Here is a 13748-nt window from a genome sequence, read left to right as displayed (position 1 = left end):
ATACCGGGCTCCATATCCGTGCCACACTATCACTATGTCGGTATGATATGGTACGAGTCCGGTTCAAAGTATCGAGTGTCTGTACGCCCCCGTACTGTACTGATACCGAGCTAGTACGGGATGGTACGCCTCATACCGTTCGGTTCAGTACAATACAACAAACTTTGGTTTGAATCCTATATGCTGAATTGCTCAGTATTTCAAACCATGCCAGATAGCAATACTTGTCATTGTGTTACAATATATAAAAAGGTTTCTTATATTGTCAAAAAATTTGAGTGGTAGGCCTTCATCGAACAAGCCATCACATCCTTATGACGATCGTTCAAATTGGATTAGCTTATCCACATTGTGGAAGCGAACCTCACAAAATTCTGAAATAGTTGGTTAATTTTATTTTTACTTCATATTTCTATTTATTATTTTATTTTATTTTCAAGCTCTTTATATTAATAAGTTGTAATCATCTAAATTCCTATTTTGTTTATCAAGTTTTTCCTTTAATGTGCAAATGCACAGAAACCGTTTGCTAATATATAGATATAATAGACCTTTAAGTAATTGTCTTTATAATGTTACAATGTCAGTTATTTTAAATTTCATTGTTTATCCTAATAAAGTATTTTAAATTTAAATGTTAATTAGATCATCCAATTTTATTTTATATTATAAATTTCACTAATTGATTCTACCAAAATATCATGTATTCCAATCTAATATCAGAAATGTTGCTAATCAGTTTATACCAAGAAGATCATTCATTCCCATTTCTTTGGGAATGACCAATCCTCCAACTTACAATGGAATAAAAATTCCTTTATTTGAGGGAATGGTGATTCCAATTGAAATCTGATTCTGTTACCTTAAACATTGGAGTGGAGCCAAAGCAAGAATTTCATTCCATTCAAGATTTTCATCTTAGCCAAGATATCACCTTTTTATTAATATTAGGCACCCGTAGGTATGATATAATCAATATCTCAACCCTTATTATCTTGGATGATATAAACTGTTATATTCCAATATATTGGTATTTCCTAGTTAATATTTTACCAACTTAAATTAATTTTCTATTATTAAATATAAATTAATCTCTATTATTAAATATTCAAATCCATCGCTTAAGGTGGAAATTGATCTCAAATTTACTTGTTGACTGAGATTTCAATTTCTCAATTCCTATGATGTGGCAGATATCTTGGAATATCTCAGTCTTTCCCTATATATCCCAACTTTTTTCCAAGATCTCAGCCAATCTTAGCATTGGCCACCCAATGAGATGGCCAAGATTGATGATAGAACAACTACTTTTGCAATAAAAGCATACATATGATTTTGGTTGCCAAGTGCCTTCAAAGATGTTTCTTAAAAGACGCTTAACCTATTTTCTTTTCTTTTAGTCTGGCTGGGTTAATCTTTAATATATTTACTGTGGAAAATTAAAAGTTAAACATCATAGAACGTGTCACTATTTTAAGATAATGTTTTCCAACATAAATAGGCCATGTATGTGATGTGTGCAAGAAATTTGACTCTTGAAAGCACATAAACTAGCAAAACAAAAAATATAGCTGCATTTTGGAAAAGAAAACAAAAAGAAAAAAGATTTATGATCCCTAGGAAGCAAAAGAAAGCCTAAAAAATTAAGAAAAAAAGTAAAGTCCAAAAATTTTCAAGGAATATAACATAGCGAGATTCTGCTTTTGACAAATATATACATACAAGAGAATGGGTCAAAGAACAATTCTCAACATGCTTTCTGAAGATGGAAAAGGTCTAATATACATTATATTGACCGTGAAGCATTTTGTACAGAAAGATCTATTAGTGACACATACAACAGAAATTTCCATTAAAAGGAACAAAAAAATTACCTGCTTTGTTCGAGTCTCTGGTGGTAATGAGCCATAGACTACAGAACAAAGATGTTTTCCTCCATTTTCAATTTTTTTCTGCACCAAAAAAAGAAAAGAAAAGATGGAATTTGTGAGATGAGATGGCATTTAGAACAACAGATATGGAGAAAACTTTATGGTCTTGTAACCAGTTTGCATAGATATGTATTATATTGGAAACAGAGCAATTAGAGCTGATTTGCCTGATAAAGATTAGCTACTCAGCATTGGCATTACTAAGGAAAACCTAGAGATTATCAGCTTTTTACAATTAAGGAAAGCCTGAAGCTGGAAACAGGTCTGTTTTGTAATTATTATATTTGTCATATGTTTTGCTTGGATTTGGCTTGCCTAAGTTTTGTTCCAAAATAAACTACTGTCCACCTAGAATATAAATCTCCATTGGATAATAGGCTTTTAAAATGATAGAATCAACCACCTCATCAACAAAATAGCATTCTCACTTTCCATTTCTTTCAAAGCATTTAGAAGTCGCTCAAAAGTTAACATTTTTTTTAAAATCACTTTCCTAAAATTCTCAAGCATTACCATGAAAAGAAAGTTTTCGCAGTAAAGTAGTTCCCATTGTGATTTTCCAGTTCTCACCTAACTTCTCGATAAATCACAATGTTCCCTGTGCACTGACACAAAAAATGGGGTATAACCTTGATTTTACCAATAGCCATCAAACCGTTAGTTAAATTATGAGGGCATTACTTCAACCAAAAACTCCTTAATTGGTTGGCCTTCATCGCATCCATTTTGGAACCTTAACCCCTGCCATCCTTGAGTCTCATGATCAACAACTTGTCCTTCTCAAAGCAAAGAACTATTGAAAGGAGGAAAATTGATACTGCACCAAAATTTGTAGGATCACAAGTTAACCTTTCTGAGAGAGCGCAGTGCTCTTCTGAAATTCACCCTGTACAAATGGTCTTTTAATGTAATTGTTCAATCTTGACTCGTAATTAGTAATGGAACTCATGATTTACTATGCTTTTAAAGAGAGGAATCTTGAACCATCAGAAAACAAGACCAACTGCACAAATTTTTGCAAAATAAAGCAACAGAAACTCAAATGATTTAAACTATTAAATGGATTTCAAAATGGATACCTAAATTTACATTCACTAAAAACCATGAAAGATACAAGATATTTTGGTTTAGAGCAGGGTTTGCTGAACCGGTTGGAACTGACCGGCTCAGGCTGTACCGTATTGGTACCGGTATTGGCCAACACCGATATGGTACAGCCATAAAATTCGGTTCCAACCAGAACGGCTCCTTGTCCGTACCAGTGCGATTGGCACCGGTACAACCAAGGTACGCGGTACCGATTGTACCGACATACCGGTGGGCATCGGTACCGGTACGGTACCGAACCAAACCGAGCCGAACCGATACTGTACCGATGGGGCTAAAAGCCAAAAAAAATTTGGAGCCGGTACGGATGCAATGGACAATTCCATCGTTTATAATCGAAAAGAAAAGTTACAAGAGGTTTTTCAAACCACTGGTCGGTACCGGTTCGGTACGGGCCAGTATCGGGTCGGTACGGTTCGGTATCGGCCGGTACGCGCCGGTACCGAAATATGTAGCTGTACCGTACCGGTAGGGTCTGGTGCCAGTATGTACCGTCCGGTACCGACTCGTACCGACCGGTACGGCAGACCATGGGTACAACCTAGCACCGATGCGAACCGGTACAAGCCTAATACCGGCACCAGGAAAGAAGAAGAGGAAGAAGAAGAGGAAGAAGAGGAGGAAGAAGAGAAGAAGAAGAGAAGCCTACTTGTCGCACCGGGCCTCGAGCCGACCTCCTCCTTCGAGCCGACGAGGATCACCCATCTTGCTCGCGGTTCGGGCCTCTTCTTTGCTCGTGGGAGAAAGGGAGAAAGAGAGGAGAAGAGAGGAGGAGAGAGGGCAAGAAAGGAGAGGAAGAGAGTTCGGGAAGGAGGAAGAAGAAGAGAAGGAAAAAAAGAGAGAAAAGATTAAAAAAAAGGAAGTCCGTGCGCGGTACCGGTCCCCACGGGTACATCGGTTCGATCGGTTCCGCGTACCTTGGTTTAGAGGGCTCTAGCTTAAGGGCATAGATTAGGTGCATGTACTCAGCTGATAGAAGGGTCTAAGATCCAAGCATGTCCAATGGTGAGACTGAATCATTGATATTTATATCTCCAAACAGAAAACAAGGCCCTTGTAGTCTGTCTCAGCATTGAAATGTAAGTATTGGCACTTAGGAGTCATTTGTCCAAACAGACCATTGGTGATCCTACACATATGATGACTCTTGATCAGTGAGACACAATAATAACTTGTTCTACTTTGATGATATAATTATTTATAAAAGATATTTATTTGCTATACGAACTTCACACCCTATGAATTCAAGATTGTTTAGGTAGGTTGGGGTGCCTTGCCTTAATATTCTCATAAAAAAAAATTGAAATGCAATTTATTTTCAATTTTTTTCAAAAAAAGAAAGGATTAAATGCAGTTCACTTTTATCGTTTTGGTGGTTTCAAACTTTTAGTACTTAAAATTAGAGAATTTATCAATAAATTCAGCATTTTTTCTTTTAAAATACCAATTGACAACATCTTTGGCTAGAGAATCAGCCAGTCAGAATCCACTATCGAAAATGTAATTCAGCTGTTCCCTTAAGGATCCAAAGCAAGACAGAATATTACAAGGTGGACACAGCATCAGGTACAGTAATCTTGCAGAGCTAAGTGAGTTTTACATGTCAAACAATTCTTAAGGTAATGGAAATAGAAAAAAAAAAGTCACCATGATAAATTATTTCTCTTCCTGGGATTGATTGATTGCTACAAGAATTTTCATTTGACAAAAGCCACATAGTGCTAATGTGTTCACAGAAAAGTCAGGTTTTATTACATCCAGCATTCAATAACTTACAAGTTTTCAGCATTACGCAAACCAAATCATTAAGCTAAGCAAGATATCTTAAGGCACATACATTACGACAAAATCTATCACAATATGAATCTTGCTTGTAAATGGACATAAATGAAAAGTACATATTATATACTTTAAAATTATGCTTATAATAATAATATAAGCATAACAACAATTTATTATTTTAATGTATCAAATTATGATTAAAAATCAAAAAAAAAATGTTAAGGCTGACCTTCAACTTGTATATCTCGCGTCTTGAGAAAGTTACAATACAGTCCCCTGTATTGATGTTGGAGAAAGATCCAAGTGGATATTTCAAAGGAATCAGAGGCAAGAGTCTGTCATAATATTGAACCTGAGTAGAAAAACACATGAGGAAAAAAAAATGTAAGATGGACCTCATAAAATAAACTATAGAATCATAATTATCCAGGTATATTAGCAAGCTAGCATATTATTATATCCAGCAAACTTGACTTTCTTGCATGATCATTAAAGAAATACAACTGCAAGAAGAAAAATAATTTGAGCAGATTCTAGAAGATTTGCCATGGTTATTGGAGCATTAAGACATTAAAATGTAAAATACAAAACAAAATTACCTTCCATGCTGGCTAAGATGGCAGTTTGTAAATGCCATAAATGAATATGACAACAGTCTGGGCATTAAAGATCATCAAACTGATGACTTGAAATAATAGAATGCATACTCACTCATAAGCAGAGCTAAACTTCACTAGAAATAAATTGCTTAAGGATCTAAGGACTTGATTTTTCAAGATAATGCAAAGCTCCACCAGCCAACTTCATGGTTAAGATGCAGCCTCACAAGATGGGGGTCTCCCATAAACAATTTAACAAATATTAGCTTATATTGAGTTATATCAAAAAGAAAAAAAGAAAAGAAAAGAAATATGAGGCTTCCCTCCCTTAAAGTGGGAGGCAAAAACACAAGAAACTATTATATCAGTATGCAGGTAAACACATAAGAGGTACAGATGCCTCCAACAATAAGGAAACAAGAAAGTGACTGAATATTTATATAAGAAAAACATACAAGACTCTATGCTATACTATTTGGCAATCGAATATTTAAGTTTGTGGTAAATCAAGATATGACATAAACAGTATATAACTAAAAGCACACCGAGTGAAGCTATTATCTCTTAAGAGTAGATAAGTTAGAAAGTGATAGCCGAGGGCCTCAAAAGGAGGTGGTGGAATTTAATTTTAGAAAGTGAGATTTTTTTAGATGAGCTATTGATAGAGTAGGCTATTGTCATATGGGATTTCATAAAAACAAATTGCAAAAAAAAATTCTCAAAAGTCTAAAGCAAGGTTTGCCATACCGATTGGTACTGATGTGTACCGACTAATCGGTACTAGTGCATACCGACCATATCGAACCAGTATGTTGTATAGGGGTTGTACCGACACTTGGTACGCCAAACTGAGTATAGTATCAAGTGCACCGACAGTATAATAGGATGGTACCAGTACGAGATCCGGTACCAAGACGACAAACTTAAAGCAATAATAAGCATAAATAAAGGTTTAGAAATGTCATAATCATTAAGGTGATTAGTTGAAAAGATAAATCCTGCATTATAAACTGAAAGGAAAATAAGGCACAACACTAAACATTAAGAAGAATAATACAAACTCGATAAGACCAGCCCTTTCCAACTGCTGAAGAAATTTATAGGACCGAAAAACAAAAAAATGAAATGACATAGCATGTTAAGTATCAAAATGATTTCAAATTACAAGATCAAGGTAAAGTTCTACTTTGTATAAAACTTTGAATGGAGATGGCTCATGACCAATTGCATGTACAAGTCAAATGCACAAACTATGTATAACATTTTAACCTCACCGGGGGGGGGGGGGGGGGGGGGGGAGGGGGTAGATTTTATTAGGATTTTCTAACAAATAATGGAAAAGAAAAAAGAAAGATTACTTAGAGCCAAGGTATTAAACATTGGTGAGATGGTGAGGCATCCCACTGTTCCGAGTGTCAGGACAGGGCACTATTCCAAATGTTGGGATGAGTCAAGAAATGGACCGAGATGAGATGGGGGGACATCCACTGTCCCTAGTGTGGGAACTTGGGGTGTCGGATTCCAAGGAAAAACCAAGATAGTCCAACCACATGATATTTAAAATCTTGCTTAGAGCAGTATAGAGGACCGGTTATATCATCAACTGCAACACTACTGTAAATGCCATATTATGATGTTTGAACCAAGGCTTGAAATACGAACAGTGGATACCCTATCAACAAAGGTGGGTACTGCAAGCCATATGGCGAATCATGCTGACAAAGGGTATTAATAGGTATGGATGGATAAACCCCAAATTGGAATGACCTTTTTGGCCTCCAAACTCTGGGTTCGGATTTTTTTTTTTATCATGTACTCCTAAATGCTATTTATTTGCAAGAAATAATATTAAGAGTATCAAGTTAAGTGCCCTTGTCAAAGTTTCCTACATGTGTTTAAGTCATTAATATGCATAAATATCATATAACATCACATCACTTGCAATATAAAATACATTTAAAAGATATAAATGTTAAAATTAGCAATTGAAATGCAAGTAAAAAGAAGAAAGAATATATTTATAAATAAGGTACGCGGTACCGACTGTACCGACGTACCGGTGGGCATTGGTACCGGTATTACCGGTTCGGTACGGGCCGGTACACGTCGGTACCGGCCGGTACGGGCCAGTACGGGCCGGTACGGTTCGGTATCGAAATATATAGCTGTACCGTACCGGTAAGATTCGGTACCGGTATGTACCGGCCGGTACCGGCCCGTACCGACCGGTACCGGCCCGTACCGACCGGTACGGCAGACCATGTTTATAATAGTATTAAACGATAGAAGCATTTTCAACTCAAAATCATTTAAATGACCACTTATTATCATTCATGATAACATGCTAGGCACTAGCTTATCCATTTTGCACCAATTTCTAACTTTTCAAAATTTTTATAGCATGGTTCAAAGTGTAAATTCATTCCATGCACGGCCTTAGAGCATTTACGTCATCTCTTTCAGTGCATCAATTTATCTTCACTTTTCTAGTGATATAAACAAAATTAAACATATAATAAATTTTAATAAATTAAAGTTATATAAAATAAAAACCATTCCGTTGGTTGTAGAAAGACCTATTCTCTACAACATCTTCAAAAATCATTGCAAATTTTGATGCAGGTTTCCGAGATCAACCCAAAACCCTAAATTCATTAATTTTGATCTTGGATTCTTGGTCTAGGGCATAAAACCAATAACCAAATAAGGTTAGATCTCAATTTAAAAGAGTTTCCTCCCAATTTTGTCGATTAGTCACAAATTAGTTGTTGGATTATTGGTCATTTTCTTTTGAAAAAGTGTATCAAAAAGGAATTTTCCTAGCTAGAACAAATTTCTAGCTCAAAAATGGTTGTAGTTTGGTTGATTGGCACCAAAACTCCTACAGCAACTTCTCCCTCTTCCTTCTGTTTCCATCTTCAAATGATGAAAACAAGAGACATTCATCCTTCAACCCATTTCTCAAGAGGTACTCAAGCATGCTGATCGGTTCAGGATTGTCCGAGGCCAGTTCAGGACAAATTGACCTCAATCTGCCTTCGAACCACTTGTTCTTCCCTTGATTTGAGCAGTTTCGAGGGTGATTCAGGTGGTTCTCATCCGAACCAAGTTCCCTGTATCGAGAAGGTCGTGGTATGGTACGTATTGAGCAGTTTGCCTTGAACAGCTCGGTATTTCAATCCTTCGTCTGAGCATTATGTAGATCACATAACAAATCAACATTAACAAGAAAATGCATGATTCAACCACAACAATATAAATTGGTGAGGTCATAATTATCTGCCATTATCAAGAAAATTTAAAAGTAACCTTGATCACATCTCCTGTCACTTCAAGTATTCTCTGAATAAGAGGAACAGCTGCTGGATCTCCACAAAGATGAAGTTCATCTGAAGAAATCCCTAATAATGCACGTGTGAATGAAAACCCCCTTGTTCTACACCCCACCATCTACAAAAAGAAAATAAAAGTAAGAAAAGAAGACAATAATATATACAAGGGCATAAAATTTATTGGGGTTATTTTTCTAGGAGCATTAGACAAAAGATCGTTGTTTATCAAATCATGATCACAAGCAATGCTGTTGTTTCTTGAAAAGATCTAACATTCTGACAAACAATAAAGCACTACACATTGTAGAGTAGATCAAAAATCGAATTGATCACAATTTAGTGGACGATACCCTCTAGAGATGAAAGGAATGCTGGATACAGCTATATCATATGTTCTGTTTGTAATTGCAGAACACTACAAAAATTGAAACTTATCCTTGGAGACCTTGGTAAAGTGAAGGACCTAGACTGTATGCAACTTTTAGAGAAAGAAGACAGCCTATGAAAACCTGGAAACAGTGAGAAAGGAAGAGCTTGTAATGAAAGATATTGTAGTTTGATGAGAATAAATTGCAAAGGCAGATCATAAGCAGAACCCAAATGAACAAATCTTATTGGATTTGGCTATGGCTTATAATGAATCTTATCAAGCAAGGTATATATAAAATCCATCATAATTTATAACATATTTCACCAGCCGGGGTTACATAGAGGTAAGAATGAATGCCAATGTTAATCAAGGATAGCTGCTTGTTCCCTGTTTGAACGAAACAATTTATAATTCTCAAGTACAACCCAAAGCAAACGATATAGCCAATTACAAGTTTATTGCTTTGAAGATTCAAAGCAAGGATTTTGGGCTAAGCAATGATAAAATCTGCATTTCCATGTAAGCCTTTTTACCATGCCAAAACTAAAAAACTAACTCTTGTAAATGACAGAGTCATTCTTGTATACATAAAGGCTTGCAGATAAACAATTACGTAATGACGATACTTGATTACGTAAAGCCCTCCTAAGCATGGTCGGGGGAACCGTCCCGAACCGGGCGGTTCCGCCCGTTTCAAGCCGTATCGCTGGCTCATCTGGTATGGTTTGGGCTGTAAAAACGGTACGCTACTAGAGCCGGAGAAGGAGAAGAGAAAGAGAGAGAGAGCAGGGAAGGGAGGAAGAAGAAGAGGCGGCAGACGCTGGTGGAGGGCTGCGGAGGGCCAACGGAAATTTTTTAGCTAGACTTCACTTGAAAATTTTGAAATTTTTAAGTCGCGGCCGGACTCTTATTTCGTTAGACACAAGAGAACTGGTCGCGACCTCGGCTACTACGGCCTCCGCCGCCCCCACCCCCCTCCCCCGTGGCCTCCGCCCCCGCCCCCCCCCCCCCCCCCCCCCGGCAGCCCTCCACCGGCGTCTGTCGCTTCTCCTTCTCCCCCCTACCCCGCTCGCACTCTCTTTCTCTTCTCCTTCTCCGACTCCGACAGTGCATGGCCCATACCAAGTCGTCCCACTGGGGAACCAGTATGGTGCCCGGTATCGCTTCCTCCGATCTTGCTCCTAAATGATGAATGCGGGGATCCTGCATCTGTAAGCAGGTTTCAGATAAACAAATTATTAATGATGAACCAATGGGAATCCATCAGAGTGTCTTGTCATAGCATACAAATAGATGAGGATATTTCATTAGAACTATTAATCCATTCTAAATACCAACTACCTCCATGAAAGGCCAACCAGAGCATTCTTATTTCATATGAATTAATTATAAAGAAGAACAGCATTTAGTTTCAAACCAATGATTAGTTGCAGCTGAAGAAAACATATGACAAAATTCATAGTATGAAACTATCATAGTCATGAACAATTTTAAGGAATCCATCAATTTTCCTGTATATTTTTCCCCTTCTTTTGGGTTATCATTCATCCACATTTTCTTATGTTCTAGATAATGCAAAAGGGTACATGATATTCCGCCACACACCTGGATTTCATCAATAACAGCACACTGGTATTCGCTGGTCACATCAGCCATTTCAACTGTTACTGAGCTGTGCTTTGCACCATCAATTTCCTCTCTTTCTTGTCCAGTAATCAAATTACAAGAAACTTTAGCTTTATTTAATCTCTGTGCCACCTCCCATGCCAGTAATCTTAGAGGCCCACAATATACTCCTTCAGCCAATTATGATCATAATTAATTTTGTCCCAGTACATATACAAACATGCAATCTTATGGGGATGGAATACAATACCTGAGGAGCTTGACTCTAACCGCTTTAGAGCATTATATGTTTTTCCACTGTTTGTAGGACCAACATGCAAAAATACATTGCGCTTCTTTCTCCGAGCATTTGGATACCATGTATGTGGTTGACTGCAGTTAAAGATAGCTTAGCTAACAGAAACTCAAATAATAGTGTCTGATTGACATATGAAAAGAAGGGAAAGAAACAGCAGTTTAAACTTTTGTAAAATCACTTGCACGTTACACTAATAGCAAAAGTGTTCAATGATCTGGGGCAAAGGCAAATTAGTCCTGGAACTTTTTAAGTCAAACACAAAGAACAACTTTAAGTACCTACATGCTATCACAAACATTTTCTAAAGAACAAGGGTAGTCAAGCAGTTGAACTTGGTTCAACAAGAACTAAGATGTTTCATGACTTGCTAAAGAGTACTCAATGCTTTGGGGCAAAGGCAAATTAGTCATGAAATTTTTTAAGTCAACACACCGTGAACAACTTAAGTACTTGTATATTGTCAAACATTTTTTGACGAACACAATTGGTCACGCTCGAACTAGTTCAACAAGAACTAAAATGTCGCACGACTTTGTTTTGTATCACAAATTCATGATAGTATTACCTAGACACAGGCACGAGTTCCAAGTGGCTTAAAACATCTGACACTTCAACCTCTGAAAGAATTCCAACATTTGGAACTTCTATGAAATGTAAGAAATAAACATACACCTACATATGGTAGTTTATATCAAGGATGCCTGTGGCAGTACTGAGGCTCATACTGACTGCCCAGTGACATGGTTTGGTATGCCCTTGTGCCATTTTGTGTCGGGCCCGTACCGACACAACAAAGAGGGCGGGGAAGAGGGAAAATAGGAAAGAGAAAAAGAGAGAGAAAGGGGGAAGGGAGGTAGAGGGAGAGGAGGAGAGGGAGAGAGAGGGAGGGTGGTGGACGACTAGCGGAGGCTGACGGAGGCCAGCCTCTGGTTGGAACCGGAGGGTGGAGCCCTTCCTCCGCCCCTCCGTGCCCCTCCTCAACCCTCTACCGGCCCTCCACTCCGCCAATGCTATTATTATTTAAACATTTTTCATGCTATATTTTATCAAAGAAAAAGATGGAAAGTTAGGACACTACTACACTCTATTTGAAGCTTCCAGGCACTTCAACCTTATTTGGCTCTTGGAATAGTTAAAGCATCAAGACTTGCACTATAGTGTCCTTCAAATGGACACTCCAAAATTCCAAATCCTGCACCAAATGCCAGTGAGTGCTCCAAATTGACATCAACTGAATACACCATCTTTAAGTACCAAATGGTGTCAAGTAGAATCATACCATGCGATGCTCAAGTGCTCAAAAATGTTGGTAATCTAACATTCATAGAAACTAAAGTGTCCAGGTAACTCAACGTATAGCATCGGATATTATCGGAAAAACATCTAAATTAAATGGTACTACTAACAAACATTTAGACAATGGTACGTCGTACCAGTCCGAACTAGACGATACGGGATATATCGTATCGTACCAGTTCGGTACCGGTAAATTTTCATACCACACCGTACTGATACTGTACTAGTGTCGCACCGGTACGGATCCAGTACCAAGACGGCGAAGCTTGATTTAGACCATTCAAATTCGCTGCTTTGAAGTGAACAAACAAGATCACAAGCCCAATTATAAGTTCTTTAGAAGTTTTTTTAAAAAATGAATGGCTTCAAGTTAAATTATACTAGGATTTCAATAGTGTAAGAAATTCTTTTAAAACTGCAGGACCAGTTTCTTCAGTTTCAAAGACCAGGTCAACCATGCAAGAACATGGTAAACATCATAGCCTGATATCATCTAACTGGATTTGAACATACCACTTTTGCTGTACTAGTTCAAGCTAGACAGAACACCCTTATTGTTTAATTCCAAACTGTAATACCCGGCCCTTTAGTGAACTAGGCATTGTTCATTTGACCGGCCTGGTAGAAAAGGTTTGGCCCAAAAGAGAAAGAAAAGAAAAAAAAAATTGCACGTCCCGCACTCGTTCGAGGAGGGAACGACTCCCGATGGAAATCTTCTTCCTCCCAAGTTCGTCGGACGGAATCCAACTCTGGGCTGGATTTCGGTCGCAACCGAGCTCTATTTAGAGCTCCTCTTATTGCCCCATCCACCCCACCAGAGATCCAACCTCCATCGGAGCTCACCGCCGAAGTATTTCTTTGTTTTTTCTCTCCAAACGTCGGCCACTACCAGCATCATTGCCACTACAAATCATCGTTGGAAGCCAGGTAAGAACTCGGCAACCTTTGATTAATTGTTCTCTCCCTCTTCCATGACCCTTGGAAGCCCGATTTTGGCTGACCATCGCCGGATAGGAAAATGCTTTGTTTCCCCTGTTTTTGAAAAACCAACCTGCTTTCTTCCGTTTCTAGTTGTTTCCGTCGCCGGAGTCTTTCCTCGATCCCTTGCAGTAGCAGGAAGTCGTGGTTGGAGCTTCGGCCACCTGGATGCATTGGTTCTATGGTTAAAGCGGTTGAAACCTTATTGTTAGGCGGGTTTTTGTGCCGCCGGCCGCCTGTCGCCTCTGGCCGCCTGTTGCTTATTGGCCAACCGTGGGTCTCCTGACCCCAGGCACCACCCATAGCCACCCTCTTTCCTCCTCTTTCTTGGTTAGAGAGAGAAGTTGTTCTCTCTCTTATCTCTCTTCCCATCCTTTCTCTTGTTCCTCTTCCTACATGGCGTTCTCTCTACTCTCTCTAGGGTTGTTT

The 13748-nt window shown here is 38.3% G+C and overlaps 1 protein-coding gene across 3 annotated transcripts in view; it reads right to left on the bottom strand.

Moving 5' to 3' along the window:
• LOC103723804 (ATP-dependent RNA helicase SUV3, mitochondrial) overlaps positions 1–13748 on the bottom strand; it is a 40716-nt gene that overhangs the window by 16447 nt on the left and 10521 nt on the right. For all 3 annotated transcript variants that reach the window (XR_003383014.2, XR_003383015.2, XM_008814843.3), the window contains exons 3-7: positions 10998–11119; positions 10727–10917; positions 8729–8869; positions 5050–5172; positions 1875–1952 (exon numbers count right to left, since the gene is read on the bottom strand). Coding sequence is in view for 1 of the 3 variants with exons in the window: in XM_008814843.3 (XP_008813065.2) it covers positions 1875–1952; positions 5050–5172; positions 8729–8869; positions 10727–10917; positions 10998–11119 (655 nt within the window). In the remaining 2 variants the exon portion in view is untranslated. The remainder of the gene's footprint in view (positions 1–1874; positions 1953–5049; positions 5173–8728; positions 8870–10726; positions 10918–10997; positions 11120–13748) is intronic.

This window comes from Phoenix dactylifera, unplaced genomic scaffold, assembly GCF_009389715.1.
Source record: "Phoenix dactylifera cultivar Barhee BC4 unplaced genomic scaffold, palm_55x_up_171113_PBpolish2nd_filt_p 000557F, whole genome shotgun sequence".
Taxonomy (NCBI): Eukaryota; Viridiplantae; Streptophyta; class Magnoliopsida; order Arecales; family Arecaceae; genus Phoenix; species Phoenix dactylifera.
The sequence above is the reverse complement of the archived record's forward strand: the minus strand, read 5'-3'. Positions and strand labels throughout refer to the sequence as shown.